We start from the raw sequence: 17,841 nt of genomic DNA, 5'->3' as shown, positions 1-17,841 counted from the left end.
GTCCTAAATGGCTTACCCCTTATCCTTAGCCTCCACCCACCATCTGTTCTTTAGGTCGCGAGTTTTTTGCACCTATCACCCCTGGCCTTAATGCTCACCTATCACCCCTGTCCTTACAGATATCACCTATAACGTTCGTCCTAATGGACATCACCTTTCAGCTCTGCCCTTACCACCCTCCACTACCTCCTCATCCCTTAGAGCGTCAACTTCAAAATCCTCATCCTCGACTTCAAATTCTTCCACAACCTCGTTCCTCCCCACCTGCCAACCTCCTCCAGCTCTACATTCCTGCCCCATACACCTCTTTTTTGAGTCTATGTTAATGTGTGTCTGCCTTCCCCTGTATCATCATCAGTGGCACAATCTTCAGTTATCATTCCCATACTCTGGAGCTCTCTCCCTAAAGGCCTCCAGCTCATGACTTCTCTCTTTATCTCCTCAAAACCCATTTCATAGATTTCACCCTCAGTCAGTTCCCCTAATTCCTTTCCCAGCTCTGATCAGTTCCTCTCGGATATGCTTTAATACCTTAAAGCATTGATATGCATCTGATATTTGTTATAGAGACAAGGTTGATGGTGCCCGAAGGTCAATAATACACTCAGCCAGCAGACAGCGGAAAATTTCATTCCATCATCCTGGGGCTGAAAGAACTGTGTAGCTAACACACATTGTGACGTTTGGTTCCCTGAGGCTGGATTCAAACCTGGGGTGAAAGGGCAGCTGATTTTTTTAAAAAGAAAAAACTTCGTTGAGACCTAGGGATCAAAGATTATTAATGGTCAATCACCAGCCTACCTGATCACTGCACCAGAACCAAATTCCAATGATGGTAATGCCGAAGATTAATCCTGGCCAGGGTAGGTCACCACTGACTGCATCTCGCAGGAGGTTGTATGAGTCAGCGCGAGGGAGGTAGCACTTGTCAGAGATGTTATAGCGGAGGGGATCTAGTGAATCATGAAAGGTTGGCACGGCATCTTTGTACTTGGTAAACAAAGCCTGATAGCCCCCAATTTCATAGAAAGCTGTGGAAGAAAGTGGAAATCCACAGGTTAATGGCAGAGTCACAAAACTGCAAAATAATTACAGGTGAGGAAGGCCATCCGATCCATTCTAATTAATACAGCAAGAAAAATCCTTAAGCCCAACTCCTCCTCTATTGTAGCATCCTATTATATCCAGCCTCCATTACTCTATCTGGAAGTTTATTTCACATTGATCACTCTTTGTGTGAAGAAGAATTTTCTGATATCTGTCCTAAATTTACGTTTTACTAGTTTTAACCCGTGTGCCCTTGTTCTATTCCTGTAATTTAATTTATATATGGGCCCGGAATTTGCAGTGGGTAATAATAACGAACGAACAGTGTTCACTGTTTTACCCCTTTGAAACTGAACGCAATTTCAGGATTTAGCGCAGGCGCATCCCAATGTGGAAATCCTGAAGTTGCAGTCAGTCATTTACTGCTCCAACACTGACTGCACTGTCGGAAAAGCCGAATTGCTCGCCACAGAGATCGCGCGATCTTTGTGGGAAGCTTACTTCAGGACCAGCAGCGAGCACCTTTGCTTCGCTGACGACCGCAAATTACGGGCCATAATATTCTGGACTTACCTTTTCTATTCTTTTAACAACCTTATGAACCTCTATAAGATGCGACTAGTGGTGTCCCGCAGGGATCTGTGTTGGGGCCTCAACTATTCACAATATTTATTAACGACTTAGATGATGGGATAGAAAGTCATATATCCAAATTTGCCGATGACACAAAGATAGGCGGCATTGTAGGCAGTGTAGATGAAAGCATAAAATTACAAAGGGATATTGATAAATTAGGTGAATGGACAAAACTGTGGCAAATGGATTTCAATGTAAGCAAATGTGAGGTCATCCACTTTGGATCTAAAAAGGAAAGAACAGGGTACTTTCTAAATGGTAAAAAGCTAAAAACAGTGGATGTCCAAAGAGACTTGGGGGTTCAGGTAAATAGATTGTTAAAATGTCATGAACAAGTACAGAAAATAATCAAAAAGGCTAATGGAATGCTGGCCTTTATATCTAGAGGAATAGAGTACAAGGGGGTAGAAGTTATGCTACAGCTATACAAAACCCTGGTTAGACCACACCTGGATTACTGTGAGCAATTCTGGACACCGTACCTTAGGAAGGGTATATTGGCCTTGGAGGGAGTGCAGCGTAGGTTTACCAGAATGATACCCGGACATCAAGGGTTAAGTTACGAGGAGAGATTACACAAACTAGGGTTGTATTCCCTAGAATTTAGAAGGTTAAGGGGTGATCTGATCGAAGTTTTCAGGATATTAAGGCAAACAGATAGGATCAATAGAGAGAAACTATTTCCGCTGGTTGGGGATTCTAGGACTAGGAGGCATAGTCTAAAAATTAGAGCCAGACCTTTCAGGAGTGAAATTAGGAAACACTTCTATACACAAAGGGTGTAACTCTCTTCTGCAAACGGCAATTGATTCTAGATCAATTGTTAATTTTAAATTGGAGGTTGACAGCTTTTTGTTAACCAAAGGTATTAAGGGATATGGGCCAAACGCAGGTATATGGAGTTAGATCGCAGATCAGCCATGATCTCATTGAATGGCGGAGCAGGCTCGAAGGGCTGAATGGCCTACTCCTGTTCCTATGTTCCTATTAGACATCAGATGCCTCATTTTCAGGCTGAAAAGTCCCGAGTCTCTCCAGTCTTGCCTTGTACCTCAGACCTCTGACACTAGGGATCACCCTTGTGGCTCTTCTCTGCACTGTCTCCAGTGCTTGAATGCCTCTTTTGTTTCTTGGCAACCGGAACTGGACAGAATATTTAAGGCATGGTTTGACTAGAGCACTATAAAGTTTAATCTCTACCTTCCTTGACTGACATTCTACTGTTTACATTGTTGAATGCTGTTCTGCATTGGTTAGTCCTGTCTAGCCATCAAATCTACTATGACTCCCAGATCACTTTCAGTTTTATCCCTAGATATTTCAACACCATCTGTAGAGTATGTATATCATCTATTTTTCCTTACTACTGTATATGCAACACTTTACACTTAAATTTCATCTGCCATTGTTCTGCCTACTTGCACATTTTGTACAGTTCATTCTGTAATTTCTGAGGTACCTCTTTTGATTCCACTGCCCCATCTAGTTTGGTATCATCTGCAAATTTGGCCACCTCACATTACGTTTCTGAATCCACACCATTTATGTAAATTAGAAACAGCAGTGCTTGCTTCCTATCCTTCATCCAGTTATTGTCCATTCCCTCTTGGGTTTAGTATGTTAGCTGCTCCTTTAAGCGATCTGGTCGCCTGCTCCTTACTGATGTTGACTCCCACTGCCTAATAGCTATTAGACCCAGGATTTTAACAACAAAACTCCCTTGTGTTCTGATACTCCATTTTTTAAGCATGTGTACTCCTTCAATCTCTCTGAAGGCGGACTGTGTTACCACTAGGGAAATGGTGTTCAGTTCCATTGTAAGCTGCTTTATTCCACAGTAGGCAAAACATTCATAACACTGAGTACGATGAGAGATACTTGGTACAATCAGTGTAGCTTCTGTTTGTGTGCTATTACAAAATACATATATTAGTCTGCTTTGGGGTTTGTTGCTTAACGTAAAAGAATAGACTGCTACCCGTCTTGACAATTGGGGCAGAAGTTATCTCTGGGACTTAACTGCCTCTTAGGCCAGGATTTTGCTCACCTCGGCAGGTCGGGTGCGGGCAATACCGGTGCGGGTCGCGGCCCCGCTGCTGGCTTCATCCTGCTACCTAGAATGAATTTACGTTGATGGGGCTTGTTAAGCCTGCGTAACGCGTTTCCCGGTCCAATTAGAGGAAGCGGGACTGGTGATGTCATTCATGACGCGTCTTGAGTCGGTTTCCTTAAAGGGACCATGGCCACCTTACTTTTGACAGTTGTGCTGTCAGTGTTATACAGCATTGAGGTGCTGCAAACACTGACAATCACGGCACAGAGGTGCAGGGCTGCACCCAGGTTCTCCCATGACTCCCTCCAAATGCTTATGGAAGGAGTCACAGCACACAGGGTGGTCCTCTTCCATGGGTGGAAGTGACCTCCCCAGGAGACCAAGCAGCCTGGTTGCACATTGCAGAGGAGGTCACAAGCAGGGATGTGGTCAGGAGGACCTGGGTGCAGTGCTGCAAATGGTTCAAAGATCTCATTAGATCACGAAATGTTAGTACAAAGCCACACTCAACTTCATCCTACAGTGCCACTCATCACATCCCCATCACTCTGCCTTCCCTACCCTACTCCTGCACATCCTTACTTACACCAACTTACCTTCCACCTCCACCCATCCCTCTCTACCTACATTATCACATCCCCATCTCAGTAGCCACCCCTCACACTCACCCTCATCCTAATGCAATCATACCAACTAACAACAAACAAGGATAGGCACTTGGGTGTTTTATGCAATGTTCATGTAAAGTTTCCGTTAATGTGCTGTCAAATATTGAAACCTTTATTTACAACACTTTCCATTCTTGGACAGATTTGTGTGCACCTTTGGAAGTGGCTTAGTGAGTTGCAGTGAATGGTGAGACATAATGGTACCCCTCGCAATGGTGATGAGTGTGAAAGGCATGGCTTGGACATTGTAGGGATGCTTTATGGTGTTGGTGTGGGGTGAAACATAGATAGAAACATAGAAAATAGGAGCAGGAGTAGGCCATTCGGCCCCTCGAGCCTGCTCCGCCATTCAATGCGATCATGGCTGATCATCCAAGTTCAGTACCCTGTTCCTGCTTTCTCCCCATACCCCTTGATCCCTTTAGCCTTAAGAAATATATCCAACTCCTTCTTGAATATATTTAATGAATTTGCCTCTACTGCCTTCTGTGGTAAAGAATTCCACAGGTTCACCACTCTCTGGGTGAAGAAATTCCTCCTCATTTCTGTCCTAAAAGGCCTACCCCTTATCCTTAGACTGTGACCCCTGGTTCTGGATTCCCTGACCATCGGGAACATCCTCCCTGCATCTAGTCTGTCCAGTCCTGCCAGAATTTTATAAGTTTCAATGAGATCCCCTCTCATTCTTCTAAACTCCAGCGAGTACAAGCCCAATCGACCCAATCTCTCCTCATACGTCATTCCTGCCATCACAGGTATCAGCCTGGTGAATCTTCACTGAACTCCTTCCATGGCAAGAATATCCTTCCTCAGATAAGGCGACCAAAACTGCACACAATACTCAAGATATGGTCTCACCAAGCAAGGCCCTGTACAACTGCAGCAAGGCATCCTTGTTCCTGTACTCAAACCCTCTCGCTACGAAGGCCAACATACCATTTGCCTTCTTAACCGCCTGCTGCACCTGCATGTTTACTTTCAGCGACTGGTGCACTTCCCGTTGTCGCAATCTTTTGCCATTCAGATAATAATCTGCCTTCCTGTTTTTGACACCAAAGTGGATAACCTCGCATTTATCCACGTTATATTGCATCTGCCATGCTTCTGCCCAATCACCCAACCTGTCTAAATCATACTGGAGTTTCTCGGCATCCTCCTCACAGCACACATGCCCACCCAGCTTTGTGTCGTCTGCAAACTTGGAGATATTACATCTAGTTCCCTTGTCTAGGTCATTAATATATATTGTGAATAGCTGGGGTCCAAGGACCGATCCCTGCGGTACCCCACTAGTCACTGCCTGCCACTTGGAAAAAGAGCCGTTTATTCCAACTCTTTGCTTTCTGTCTGCCAACCAGTTCTCTATCCAATTCAATACCATGCCCCCAATACCATGTGCCTTAATTTTACATGCTAATCTCTTATGCAGGACCTTATCGAAAGCCTTTTGAAAGTCCAAATACACCACATCCACTGGTTCTCCCTTATCTATTTTACCAGTTACATCCTCAAAAAATTCCAGTAGATTAGTCAAGCACGATTTACCTTTTGTAAATCCATGTTGACTTTGTCCAATCCGGTCACTTTTTCCAAGTGCTCTGCTATTACATCCTTTATAATGGACTCTAGCATTTTCCCCACTACCGATATCTGTAATTCCCCGCGTTTTCTCTCTGCCACCCTTTTTGAACAGTGGGGTAACATTAGCTACCTGCCAATCCATGGGTACTATTCCAGAGTCTATCGAATTTTGAAAGATGACCAGCATGCATCTACTATTTCTAGGGCCACTTCCTTAAGTACCCTAGGATGTAGATTATCAGGCCCTGGGGATTTATCGGCCTTCAATCCCATCAATTTCCCTAACACCATTTCCCTACAAATACTGATTTCTATCAGTTCCTCCCTTTCATTAGACCCTATGTTCCCTGACATCTTTGGGAGGTTATTTGTGTCCTCCTTTGTGAAGACAGAACCAAAATATGTATTTCATTGGTCTACCATTTCTTTGTTCCCCATTATAAATTCCCCTGATTCTGACTGCAAGGGACCTACGCTTGACTTCACCAATCTTTTTCTCTTCACATATCTATAAAAGCTTTTACAGTCAGTTTTTATGTTCCCTGCAAGCTTACTCTCATACTCTATTTCCCCCCTCTTAATTAATCCCTTTGTCCTCCTTTGTTGAATCCTAAACTGCTCCCAATCCTCAGGTTTACTGCTTTTTCTGGCCAATTTATATGTCCTCTCCTTGGATCTTATGCTATCCCTAATTTCCCTTGTTAGCCACGGTTGAGTCACCTTTTTTGTTTTATTTTTATGCCAAACTGGGATGAACAAATTCGAATTTCCCGTTTAATGCCATCCCCGACCTCCCAGCCTTGGCCACCCTGGAGCCATGTTTCCGTAATCCCAATCATATCATATTCGTTTACTTCTATTTGCGCAGCTAATTCATCCACCTTATTACGAATGTTCCTCACATTAAGACACAAAGCCTTCAGGCTTGTTTTTTTAATGCTCTTAGATCTTTTAGAATTATTATTTACTGTGGCCATGTTTGATTTAAACCCTTGATTTCTCTGCATGCCACTTTTGTTTTTCTCCTTCCTGTCTTTTGCTTTTATCCTTGTTTCCCTTTCCTCTGTCTCCCCGCTCAGGTTCCCAAACCCCTGCCATTTTAGTTTAAACCCTCCCCCAGAGCATTAGCAAACACTCCCCCTAGGACATCGGTCCCGGCCCTGTCCAGGTGCAAACCATCCATTTTGTACTGGTCCCACCTCCCCAGAACCGGTTCCAATGTCCCAGGAATTTGAATCCCTCCCCCTTGCACCATTCCTCTAGCCAGTGAGGTGAGAGTGGATGGAGAGTGGAAAGTGGAAAGCCTGCAGAATCTATGCTGGAAATGGACTGAGAAACAGCTTGTGGCTGAGGAAAGTGCTGATCTGTTAGGTGGGAGCTTTTACTGTACATTTGAAGCTGTCAAGTAATCAGCTGGAGCAAAGGCCACTGAACTCCCACCTCAGGTTGACAGCCGTGGTTCCCGTGGCCATGAAGTTAAAGTTAAAAAGTAAGTTAATAAAGCCTGTTACGGGTCTGTTAAGTACGTTATATTGAGTTTAATTGGGTCACTCAGCACTGACAGACCCAACATTGGGAAAGACGCATTGCGATGGGTTGGCAGCAGGGTTCCCAACCTGCTGTCAAAAAAAAACTTTCCACCCGACCCGCCACTGATCCTGTCTGCTGACACCCTGGAAAATTCCAGCTTGCCTGTGCCTGATTTTTAAAACCCTTTCTTCAAACACTGGCAGAGATCAAAAGAGTTTGTCAGCACCAAGGCGCTAGATGTCTTCCTGAATAAGAACATAAGGAATAGGAGCAGGAGCAGGAGCAGGCCATTCGGCCCCTCGAGCCTGCTCTGCCATTCAATAAGATCATGGCTGATCTGATCTTGGCCTCAACTCCACGTTCCTGCCTCTTCCCCATAACCCTTGACTCCCCTTTAGCTCAAAAATCTGTCTATCTCAGCCTTGAATCTATTCAATGACCCAGCTTCCACAGCTCTCTGGGGTAAAGAATTCCAAAGATTCATGACCCTCTGAGAGAAGAAATTTCTCCTGATCTCTGTCTTAAATGGGTGACCCATTATTCTGAGACTATGCCCCCTCATTCTAGATTCCCCCAAGAGGTGAAACATCCTCTCAGCATCTACCCTGTCCAACCCCCTCAGAATCTTATCTGTTTCAATAAGATCACCTCTCATTCTTCCAAACTCCAATGAGTATAGGCCCAACCTGCTCAACCTTTCCTCAAAAGACAACCCTTCCATCCCAGGAATCAACCTAGTGAACCTTCTCTGAACTTCCAATGCAAGTATATCCCTCCTTAAATAAGGGGAACAAAACTGTACGCAGTACTCTAGGTGTGGTCTCACTAGCGCCCTGTACAGTTGTAGCAAGACTTCCCTATTTTTATATTCTATCCCCCTTGAAATAAAGGCCAACATTCCATTTGCCTTCCTAATTACTTGCTGCATCTGCATGTTAAGTTTTTGTGTTTCATGTATGAGGACACCCAGATCCCTTTGTACCGTCACATTCTGTAGTCTTCCTCCATTTAAATAATATTTTTCTTTTCTATTCTTCCTACCAAAGTGGATAACTTCACATTTTCCCACATTATACTCCATCTGCCAAATTCTTGCCCACTCACTTAGCCTATCTATATCCCTTTACAGACTCCTTATGTCCTCCTCACAACTTGCTTTCCCACCTATCTTTGTATCATCCGCAAATTTGGCTACAATACACTCGCTTCCTTCATCCAATCATTAATATAGATTGAAAATAGTTGAGGCCCCAGCACTAATCCCTGTGGCACCCCACTAGTTACAGATTGCCTGAAAATGACCCATTTATCCCGACTCTCTGTTTTCTGTTAGTTAGCCAATCCTCTATCCAATCTAATATATTACCCCCAACACCATGAATGCTCAGACATTGTTAATGAATTGGCCATCGCTTGGCATCTGTGCAAAACAACAGGGCATACTGCATCTTAAATGCCTCTCATCTGCCTATGTGCCCAACTTTTCCGTGTGGGGCTGTCCCGAAAGGTGAATGCATTTTAGGCACTTCTTGCTCAGAATACATATTAAAAACTGCTCATGTTCAATTCTTTTTTGTGGAAAAGTGGCCAAAGAATCCCGAACCATGGCAAGCTTTAATGCTCCCAAAAAAAGATGATTCTGGCGGTTGTCATTTTTCAGTATAGTGAGTAGCAGTGTTATTGTTGTGTCACAGCGTTTCGATGAAGACGGGCTCATTCGCGCTATTTGTGGAGCAAAATGGGTCTGTCCTCTCCTCTCTCAGTTTTCTCCCATCCTCTCCTCAAGTTGCTGAGTCTTTCTGGGTACAGGTTCCACAAGAACCAGGTGCCCTCTGACACCTCACCCAAGTGCCCATGTGAGTCCAGATAGTGTCAGCGGGGTGCTCAATTGTGGATACGATTACCGATGAGCCCGAACGTAACGTCTACTCACGTGCACTTTCCAGGGGTGGTTGCGGGATACTGATCAGGAGTGCGAGTACTGGCTGATTTTCCTCTTTCCTCTTTCCCAAAGCCAGGGGCACTAAGGTCCGAGTGCACCAATCCCCTGCCCTGGACGAGATCAGCTAATTCAGCACAGACCAGGAAGGAACCCAGGCCCTTCCTGCTCTGTGTGGCTCAGTACCACACTGACTGAAATTAATTATCTTAGCACAGACCAGGATGGAACCTGGGCCCTTCCTGCTCTGTGTGGCTCAGTCACTTACAGTTTAAACTCAGTGAGCATCAAGGGGACGTGGGGAAGTTTTTAAATCGTTCTTGTCTGAAAGGCACAAAGAACTCACTTACAGTATCCCATCAGCACAAAAGCTCCAGCGATGATCACAAATGTCTGCACTGTGTCCGTGTACATCAATGCGGCCAGCCCCCCTACAACCAATCAGAAACAGACAGTCAGCATTGCCTAGAAACAGGCCTTTTCACTTTAGCACCATGGGATCCCAAACCCGCCTTTACTGATCACCCTCACTTCTCAAATGGGATGATAAGTCTTATTTCATAGTGCACCATGTTTCAATGGCTCTCTTCTTCCACCTTGAACCCTGTTGTTGGGTCTCCACTCACAAGCAGCCCCTTACTACTCCAAGCTCTCATATTACAGCATCCTTCTCACACTTGTTACATCAACTGTTGGCTACCATGTGGAAGATTCCCTTTGTTGAATCCGTGATTCTTTAAGTATGATGTTTTCCAATAACTAGACGGAGGCTGTAACTTAACAATCAACAGGTGTTTACTGGAGGAGGGTAGTGATATACCTATCAATTCATTCCATGAAAAGCGACGAGTTAAGATAGTAACTATAGGTTTTTATTGGCTAAATAACAGAGCCCACCCTCGTGGGTGATCGGTTCCAACAAGGAAGAATACCAGCCAAGCGGTCACCTTTATACCTGGGCAAGCAGGCGGAGCCATGGGCGGAGTCAGCTGAGGTATGCCTAGGTATAACAGCGTGCGTGGCAAGAGGTAACCTTGTGTAGTGATAACAACAGTGTAAACAGTGATAACAACAGTGTAACAATAGTGAACGGTTGTGAACGGTAACAGTGGTTTACCACAGGTAGTCTAAGGACTAACAGTACAGAGGAATGCTCAAGGCTTATATACAGGTGTGGTCACTGCCGGTACTACAGTATACAGGAGCTGTAAAAGTAGTTCTCTCTTAAAGGTACATACACTACACCCTTCAGATACGTACCTTCACCTAGTGCTGTTAACATTGTTCTAGGAGAACCTGGCTCACAATATTTGGGTGAGATAGATCACAGGTGGGGGGAACAGATTTCTGGGCACAGGCTATTGAGCTCAAGGGGAGGCAAGTAGTTTTGATAGTAGGTACTGGTGAAGTTGTTGGGCCAGTACCAGCTGCAGATGATTGGGAAATAAGCAGTACCTGTTGCTGCTACAGCACTTTAAAGGACCTAGCTGCCACAGAACTCCAGGCTGTCTGTCTCTCGTCACCCTGTCTAAGTGCTGTACGCCCATACTTACCTCATTCCCTCTTCATCCGGAGTTCTCACTCAGCCAAATGTGGTGGAAGAGGAGGCGGATGATGAGGATGACGACAATGAGGAGGAGGAGGTGGAAGAAAGTCCTTATGAGTTTTTGGATGATGATGATGACAGCTATCCTGCCCCTTGATCTGCAAAACTCTACCACATTGGTTGAGACCAGCTAACTCAGCAGAGATCTCTCTGGTGTCCTTGCCCCATTCCTCCCCCCTCCCCGCAAAATTACATCACCTTTGTCACCATCTTATCTGTTCTGTGCACCAGCTCAGAGATTTTCATCCGGGGATCTACATAGTGGAGATGAGGATATTGTACCAGGTGAGTTACAATGCATGAGAGAGCCGGAGGAGCAGGGAGTGGATGAGGACTTGACTGTTCCACAGTAGAGGCTGGGGAGATGGCTTCCCTTGACTGAGGAGGCAGCAGACTCAGATTTCATGGGGCCTGCTATGAAAATAAGGATCTTCAATGAACATTACACCTATGTGCAGGCACTGAGGTCACTCTTCCAAGATGTGCGGCCTATGACTTGGGTCTCCATTTGGTGCACTGACCTTATATGCTGTAACATCAGGAAAGCTTTCTCCTTGTTATGAAGATCAACTGAGCATGTGGCAACTTCATTCTAGTCTGTGATTGTTTCCCCACGACAGCGTCCTAGACAAGATGGTACCTCATCCTCATCAGAAGCACAGACTGCAGCCCTGGAGACCCGGGGGCACAAGCTTGAGTGAGCCCTGCCATCCGGCCTTCGTACAATCGAGGCCAGCTTGTGGGAAACACCATCTTAGGGATTTCAGGATTAGATCTGCCATCCCGCTGATCAATAACCACCCTGAATCTGGGCCCAGTACCAGTGGCACGTAATGCAGCCATGGCTCAGTGGCAGCACTCTCACCTCTGAGTCAGAAGTTTGTGTGTTCAGAACCCACTCCAAAGACTTGGGCACAAAATCTAGGCTGACACCTCAGTGTAGTACTAAGGGAGTGTTGCACTGGCGGAGGTGCCGTCTTTCAGATGAGACGATAAACCGAGGCCCTGTCTGCCCTCTCAGCTGTGGCTCAGTTGTTAGCACCCTTGCCTCTGAGTCAGAAGGTTGTGGGTTCAAGTCCCACTCCAGAGACTTGAGCACAAAAATCTAGGCTGATGTTCCAGTGCAGTACTGAGGGAGTGCTGCATTGTCGGAGGTGCCATCTTTCGGATGAAATGTTAAACCGAGGCCCCATCTGCTCTCTCAGGTGACTTGTAAAAGATCCCATGGCACTGTTTTGAAGAAGAGCAGGGGAGTTATCCCCGGTGTCCTGGCCAATATTTATCCCTCAATCAACATCACTTCAACAGATTATCTGGTCATTATCACATTGCTGTTTGTGGGACCTTGCTGTGCGCACAATGGCTGCCGCTGTTCCTAAATTACAACAGTTACTACACTTCAAAGATATATCATGGGTTTGAAGCGCTTTGTGATGTCCTGAGGTGGTGAAAGACGCTGTATAAATACAAGTCTTTCTTACTTTTAGCTATTTCTCAGGAAAGCAGCACGTGCCAGGCCTCCAGCTGATCCTCTCAGAAATCTACTCAAAGAGGACATAGGTCACAAAGGCAGGCTCCCTGTGCCATCACACAAGAGATGTGGGGGGAGAAATTCGGTATCGCCCCGCTCGGGGCGCAATTATCGGCCGGGTGCAAAGTTTAGCGCCTGCCGCTAATTATAGCCTCCAGCTGCAAACTCGGCTTCTATCGCCCCTGGAGGTGATTTGAGTGCTAAATCAGACTACACACCTCTCTCAAGGCGCTAACGCCAAGGAGCGAGGCGCTACCTCAGAGCGCTGGTGAAGCTCAGGTGATGTCAGTCAGCAATGGAACACAGACACAATGGCGACGGCCAGTTCTTAAAGGGGAGGGTCGATCTTGCTCTCCATCCACACCCTGCTCATTGCAGCCTTGAATCTCAGCCTGGAGAGACCTGTACAACAAATCTGCTGGAAAGAACAATGAAGAGGCCCAGGGAAATAGCTCAGAGTGCAGCCCCATAGTCTCTTCTAAATCGATGCAAGGAAGGTCAAATCAAAGTGAACCTGCAAAGTGCTGCTCAGTACCCAAAACTCCTTCACACAGTGTTGAATCTCTCCAAAAGTCTCTCTCTCTCTCAGAATGCGTGGTGCAAAAATGTCGCTGACAAAAAAAGGCAGGAAGCGGTCGCCTTTAAACAGCACTTCCCCAGTCCCTTCCCGACTGCAAAATGCTCCCCTCAACCTGTCGTTGCTAGCGGCAGGCGGTAATGCAGGGGGTGCCACTCAATATCCGGTCCAAGGTGCTACCGGGGCGTTGCACACTCGACTGACGTCACGATCTGCAGGCGCAGGAGATTGTGGCGGTAGTGTTTAGCGCCACCGCAAAATGTCTGGTCAATTTCGCGAGCGGCGCAAACATCGCCGCGCCCGGGCACTAGATGCTTTGCGTCCCATTAGCGCCCTCTTAGGGCACTATTGGGAGGCGCAAAGCAACCGAATTTTCCCCCCGTAGAATTCTACAATGATCTTCAGTGCCCCGGGTTAGAGAGGGAAAACTCAGCCAAGGATCTGGCTCCTCATCACTGTCTGGTGATTCCTGCTGGGAAGTGTGGTCGTTGGGTGAGGATAGGATCGGCCTCAGCTGTGAGGTGCCCTGCGGCACAGTGACCTGCTGATACTCACTGTCTGGGCCCATGCCTGAAGAATGACCTTTTGAACTATGGTCACTGTGCCAGTGGAATATGCACCGAGTGTTCTACAGGAGTGTATGGGTGGGGATGAGGGTGGGGGAGTCTGATTTTGGAACAGTTCGCCTGAAGTATACATGGAATTATTGCTGTAATATTAATATTTGTTCCAAGGTCACAGTGGCTCAGCCGAAAAGGAATAAAACTGTTTGGCTCAGGATATTGGCGTTTCCTCGAATGTTCTCGCAGTATAAAGGTTAAAATTTTAATTTTATTACCAAGATGGGGAGGGCATGGTTAATTTAAGAGTAAGGGCATTGTCAATTTGCATTCCAGAATATTCCATCTGACTCTGTTGAAACTGACAGAGCGAAAGACTCAAAGACCCTGTGAATAATTACAAGGGAACATTATTGAGGAATTTTAATTGCCCAGTCATTTAGCACAGTTGTCAGTATAAGCTAAAAATGAAAGAGGAACATCGTATTAAAGACCTGTTATTTTATCGACCAGAACAAATTGTCATTTTGGAAAGAAACCAGCAGAATGTTGTTCACTTGTTGCGCACAGGGATATTCAAAGAGCGGTAAATGGAAATGTTCCTCCTATATCTGGTTCTTTCGACCGCAGGTAGCCTCAATATTGCCAAAGGCTCACATTAACACTGGGGAAGGGAGAAGAGGCATGAAAATACGAGGTTCTTAAATCACAATAACCTGAATTAATGGTATCTTGAATTGAGGAAATTAAGCCTGAATTAGGTGGTAGGGCTAAATTGGGCCTCAAATTACTTAGTGGGCCTCAATTAGTTGGTGGGCCTCAAGAAGGCCTCTACATTGCCTCAGTTAGAAAGTAGGCCTTTCGTAGACTTCAAAAATGTTCACAGTAATGGCCTTGCCAGAACCCACTTTGTATGTGTGTTTGCTTCTAGTAAACCAATTCTTCAATTACCTCAATTGGTCAATGGCTTTCTAAACTCTGTCTATGTAAAACTAAATCCAGATTGCGCTGCGGAATCAAATAAAAAGGCATTTTAAATTTTGAGCCGGTGAGGATGTTCAAATACAAGAACTGTCTGATTGATGGCAACCGACCCAGGAGTGGGAGAAAGAGCAGATGCTGGGATTCTTATCTAATTGGGGATTATCCCTACCGATAGCCACAGTGGGAGCTTGTTGGCTTGCAAGATGAACACTCAATAACCCTAGACAGTGGGTGTCACATGATGCGTTCATGGTGGTGGGGGTGGGGGAATGGGGTTTGTAACCAAGCCGAGTCCGATCCTGTCCACACCTGAAGTCCACACAAAGGCAACATTCCAGCAAGAGTCATTGGATAATAATCAAAAGCAGGAACCCCAGCTTTTCTTCTTCCAACCCAGGGGCGCTGAGACCAATTTTAGCACACCTATCGCCACCCCAGCTGCGATCAGCTAACTAAACACAGGTCAGGGATAGAACTCAGGACCTTCCTGCACTGTGTGGCTCAGTACTACACCGGGTGAGATCAGCTGATTTAACAGAAACCAGAGATGGAAGCTGGCTTCTTCCTGCTCTGTATGGCCGATTTTTCCAATTTTCTCTTCCCAATTTCTCAAGCGTCAGCCCGCAGAATGCTCCATGTAAACGGGATGTTCGCCTGCCTGATCTTCAGTACCTACCTGTGATAGTGTAGATACAAGTAATAATCAGCAATGCAATTACTGCAACATAGATGTTCCATCCCAGAGCTTGTTGGATGAAGACTGCTCCAGAGAACATGTCCACCTGCCAGGTAATAGGACAAAAGAAATCGCCGTCAATAAATCTAACCGAAGAGGGAGTCCGATCATCAGGGATCCTTAAAAAGAGAGAATGACCATTAGGATCTCTTAAAATGGGAGTCTTCCCATCAGGACCCTTAAAGAGGAAGCCTGGCCACCAGGGACTCTTTATAGACAGAGTTTGACCATCAGGGACCGTTAAAGAGGAAATTTATCCATAAGAACATTTTTTAATGACTGGGTTTCACCATCAGGGACCCTTCAAAGTGAGAGAGTCAAGAAAAAGTTGATGCAGTGATGGACATGATGAGATACTCACTGAGATCTTGGTAAATATGTACAGTAAGAGAGAGATGAGGGAGAGGTAGAGTCTGATTCGGTTTCCTCCGAACCTTTTCATTAAGTACTGGGGCATCGTGATGACCTGGGAAAGGACACAAGAAGAATTTTCAAGTAATATCCAAGTATTTTCATCTACAGGTTTCCTCCTGGTTAAATGGGAATGGAATCTCATACTCACCCCAGCTGTCAGATAAACCGGGACAAAGAGCCAACCCAGGAGTAACACAACAAACAGGGCCTGTGGGAGGCAAATCCCAAAGTTATACAGGGCAGATTGTTTTGTCATTTGTTACTGAGAGACCCAGGTGAGGGACATAGAGTACAGGACAGCACCAAGGTTGAAATGAGCATGAGAGATGATGAGGTAAATAAGGAAGTAGTGGTTAGGTGATATCATGCTTGGATGTTAAAAGTCTGTACATTGCAAAAGGAAAGGAAGATGTGATGGTGCCTGGGAAAGAATGAGTTAGAGCAGGAGACAGAGCGATGAGTTTTTTCAACAACGTGAGGATGCCCATAGGTAGGAATGGTATTTGGATCTTATGAGGACAAAAGATAAAGTTCAGAGGAACATTGACCATAGGACTATTGATAAAATAGAGGAAAGAGAGGCTGATACAGAGAGCACAAACTTTAATCAAATTTCACCAAATATATCTCATCCAGTTGATACGCTTGCACATGGGATGTATTTATCTGATCCCTGAGGGTCCAGGGACTGTAATGCACCTAGTCACTGAGATCCAGAAGCAGTAATGTGTCAGATCCCTGGGGTTTGGGGACATTAATGTGTTTGATTGCTGGTGGTCAGAGGGTAGTAATATATCACTTTCCTGGGAGCTTGGGGAGAGTAATGGTGTGCAGTGGTGTTCCCTAAGAGTCAGTTTTGGGTTTATTACGCTTTTCAATTTTTATAAACGACCTATACTCGGGTGTAGGGAGCAGCATTATAAAGTTTGCAGATGATACAAAACTTGGCAAATTAGTAGATAGTGATGAGAATAGTTATAGGCTTTAGGATGACATAGACAGGATGGTGAAATGGGCAGAAACATGGCAGATGGAGTTCAATGTGGGAAAGTGTGAAATGATGTGCTTTAGGAGGGCTAATATGGAAAGACCGTATTCTATAAATGGCACGATTTTGAAAAGTGTAGATGAGCAGAGAGACCTTGGTGTCCATATACACAAATCCTTAAAGGTGGCAGGGCAAATTGATAAGGTGGTTAAAAAAGCATATGGGTTACTTGGCTTTATAAATAGAGGAATAGAATATAAAAGCAATAAGATTATACTTAAATTTATAAATCACTGGTTAGGCCTCAGATGGAGTACTGAGCACCACACTTTAGGAAAAATGTAAAGTCCTTATAAAGGGTACAGAGGAGGTTTACCAGGATGTTACCAGGGATGAGAGACTTCAGTTATGAGGAGAGGTTGGAAAAGTTAGGATTGTTCTCCTTGGAACAGAGAAGGTTACGAGGTGACCTAATAGAGGTTTTCAAGATGATGAGAGGTTTTGATAGAGTAGAGAGAGAAAAACTATTCCCTCTGGCGAGTGGATCAATAATCATAGATTTAAAATCTCTGGCAAAAGATCTAGAGGGGAGATGAGGCAAACATTTTTTACTCAAAGAGTTGTCGGGATCTGGAACGCTCTACCTGAAAAGGTGGTGGAAGCTGATTCCATAAATAATTTGAAAAGGGAGTTGGACAGGTACTGGAGGATGAGGGACTTACAGGGTTACGGATGGATGTGGGACTAAGCTCGACTGCTCTTTCAAAGAGCCAGCACAGGCACGATGGGAGAATGGCCTCCTTCTTTGCTGTAAGTTTCTATGATTCTATGATTGTATGAGTAATGTACTTGTTCACATGGTGCCATGGGGTAATAATGTGCCAGATCTATGGTGGTCTAGTGACAGTATTGTGTCACAGCCCTGGGGGTCCAGAGACAGTAATGAATTTGATTGCTGGATGTCTGAAGCATTAATGTACCTGATGACAGG

At 45.2% G+C, this 17,841-nt stretch overlaps 1 protein-coding gene across 1 annotated transcript in view; it reads right to left on the bottom strand.

The window, feature by feature from the left end:
- The window catches only part of slc5a2 (solute carrier family 5 member 2), a 52,103-nt gene that overhangs the window by 19,188 nt on the left and 15,074 nt on the right, over window positions 1-17,841 (bottom strand). The window contains exons 4-8 of the mRNA XM_085964455.1: window positions 16,011-16,070; window positions 15,810-15,914; window positions 15,389-15,494; window positions 9,805-9,885; window positions 802-1,031 (exon numbers count right to left, since the gene is read on the bottom strand). Of these exons, the coding sequence (XP_085820581.1) occupies window positions 802-1,031; window positions 9,805-9,885; window positions 15,389-15,494; window positions 15,810-15,914; window positions 16,011-16,070 (582 nt within the window). The remainder of the gene's footprint in view (window positions 1-801; window positions 1,032-9,804; window positions 9,886-15,388; window positions 15,495-15,809; window positions 15,915-16,010; window positions 16,071-17,841) is intronic.

This window comes from Somniosus microcephalus, chromosome 22 (genome assembly GCF_052327205.1).
Source record: "Somniosus microcephalus isolate GS21.2 chromosome 22, FLI_Smic_1.0, whole genome shotgun sequence".
Taxonomy (NCBI): Eukaryota; Metazoa; Chordata; class Chondrichthyes; order Squaliformes; family Somniosidae; genus Somniosus; species Somniosus microcephalus.
The sequence above is the reverse complement of the archived record's forward strand: the minus strand, read 5'-3'. Positions and strand labels throughout refer to the sequence as shown.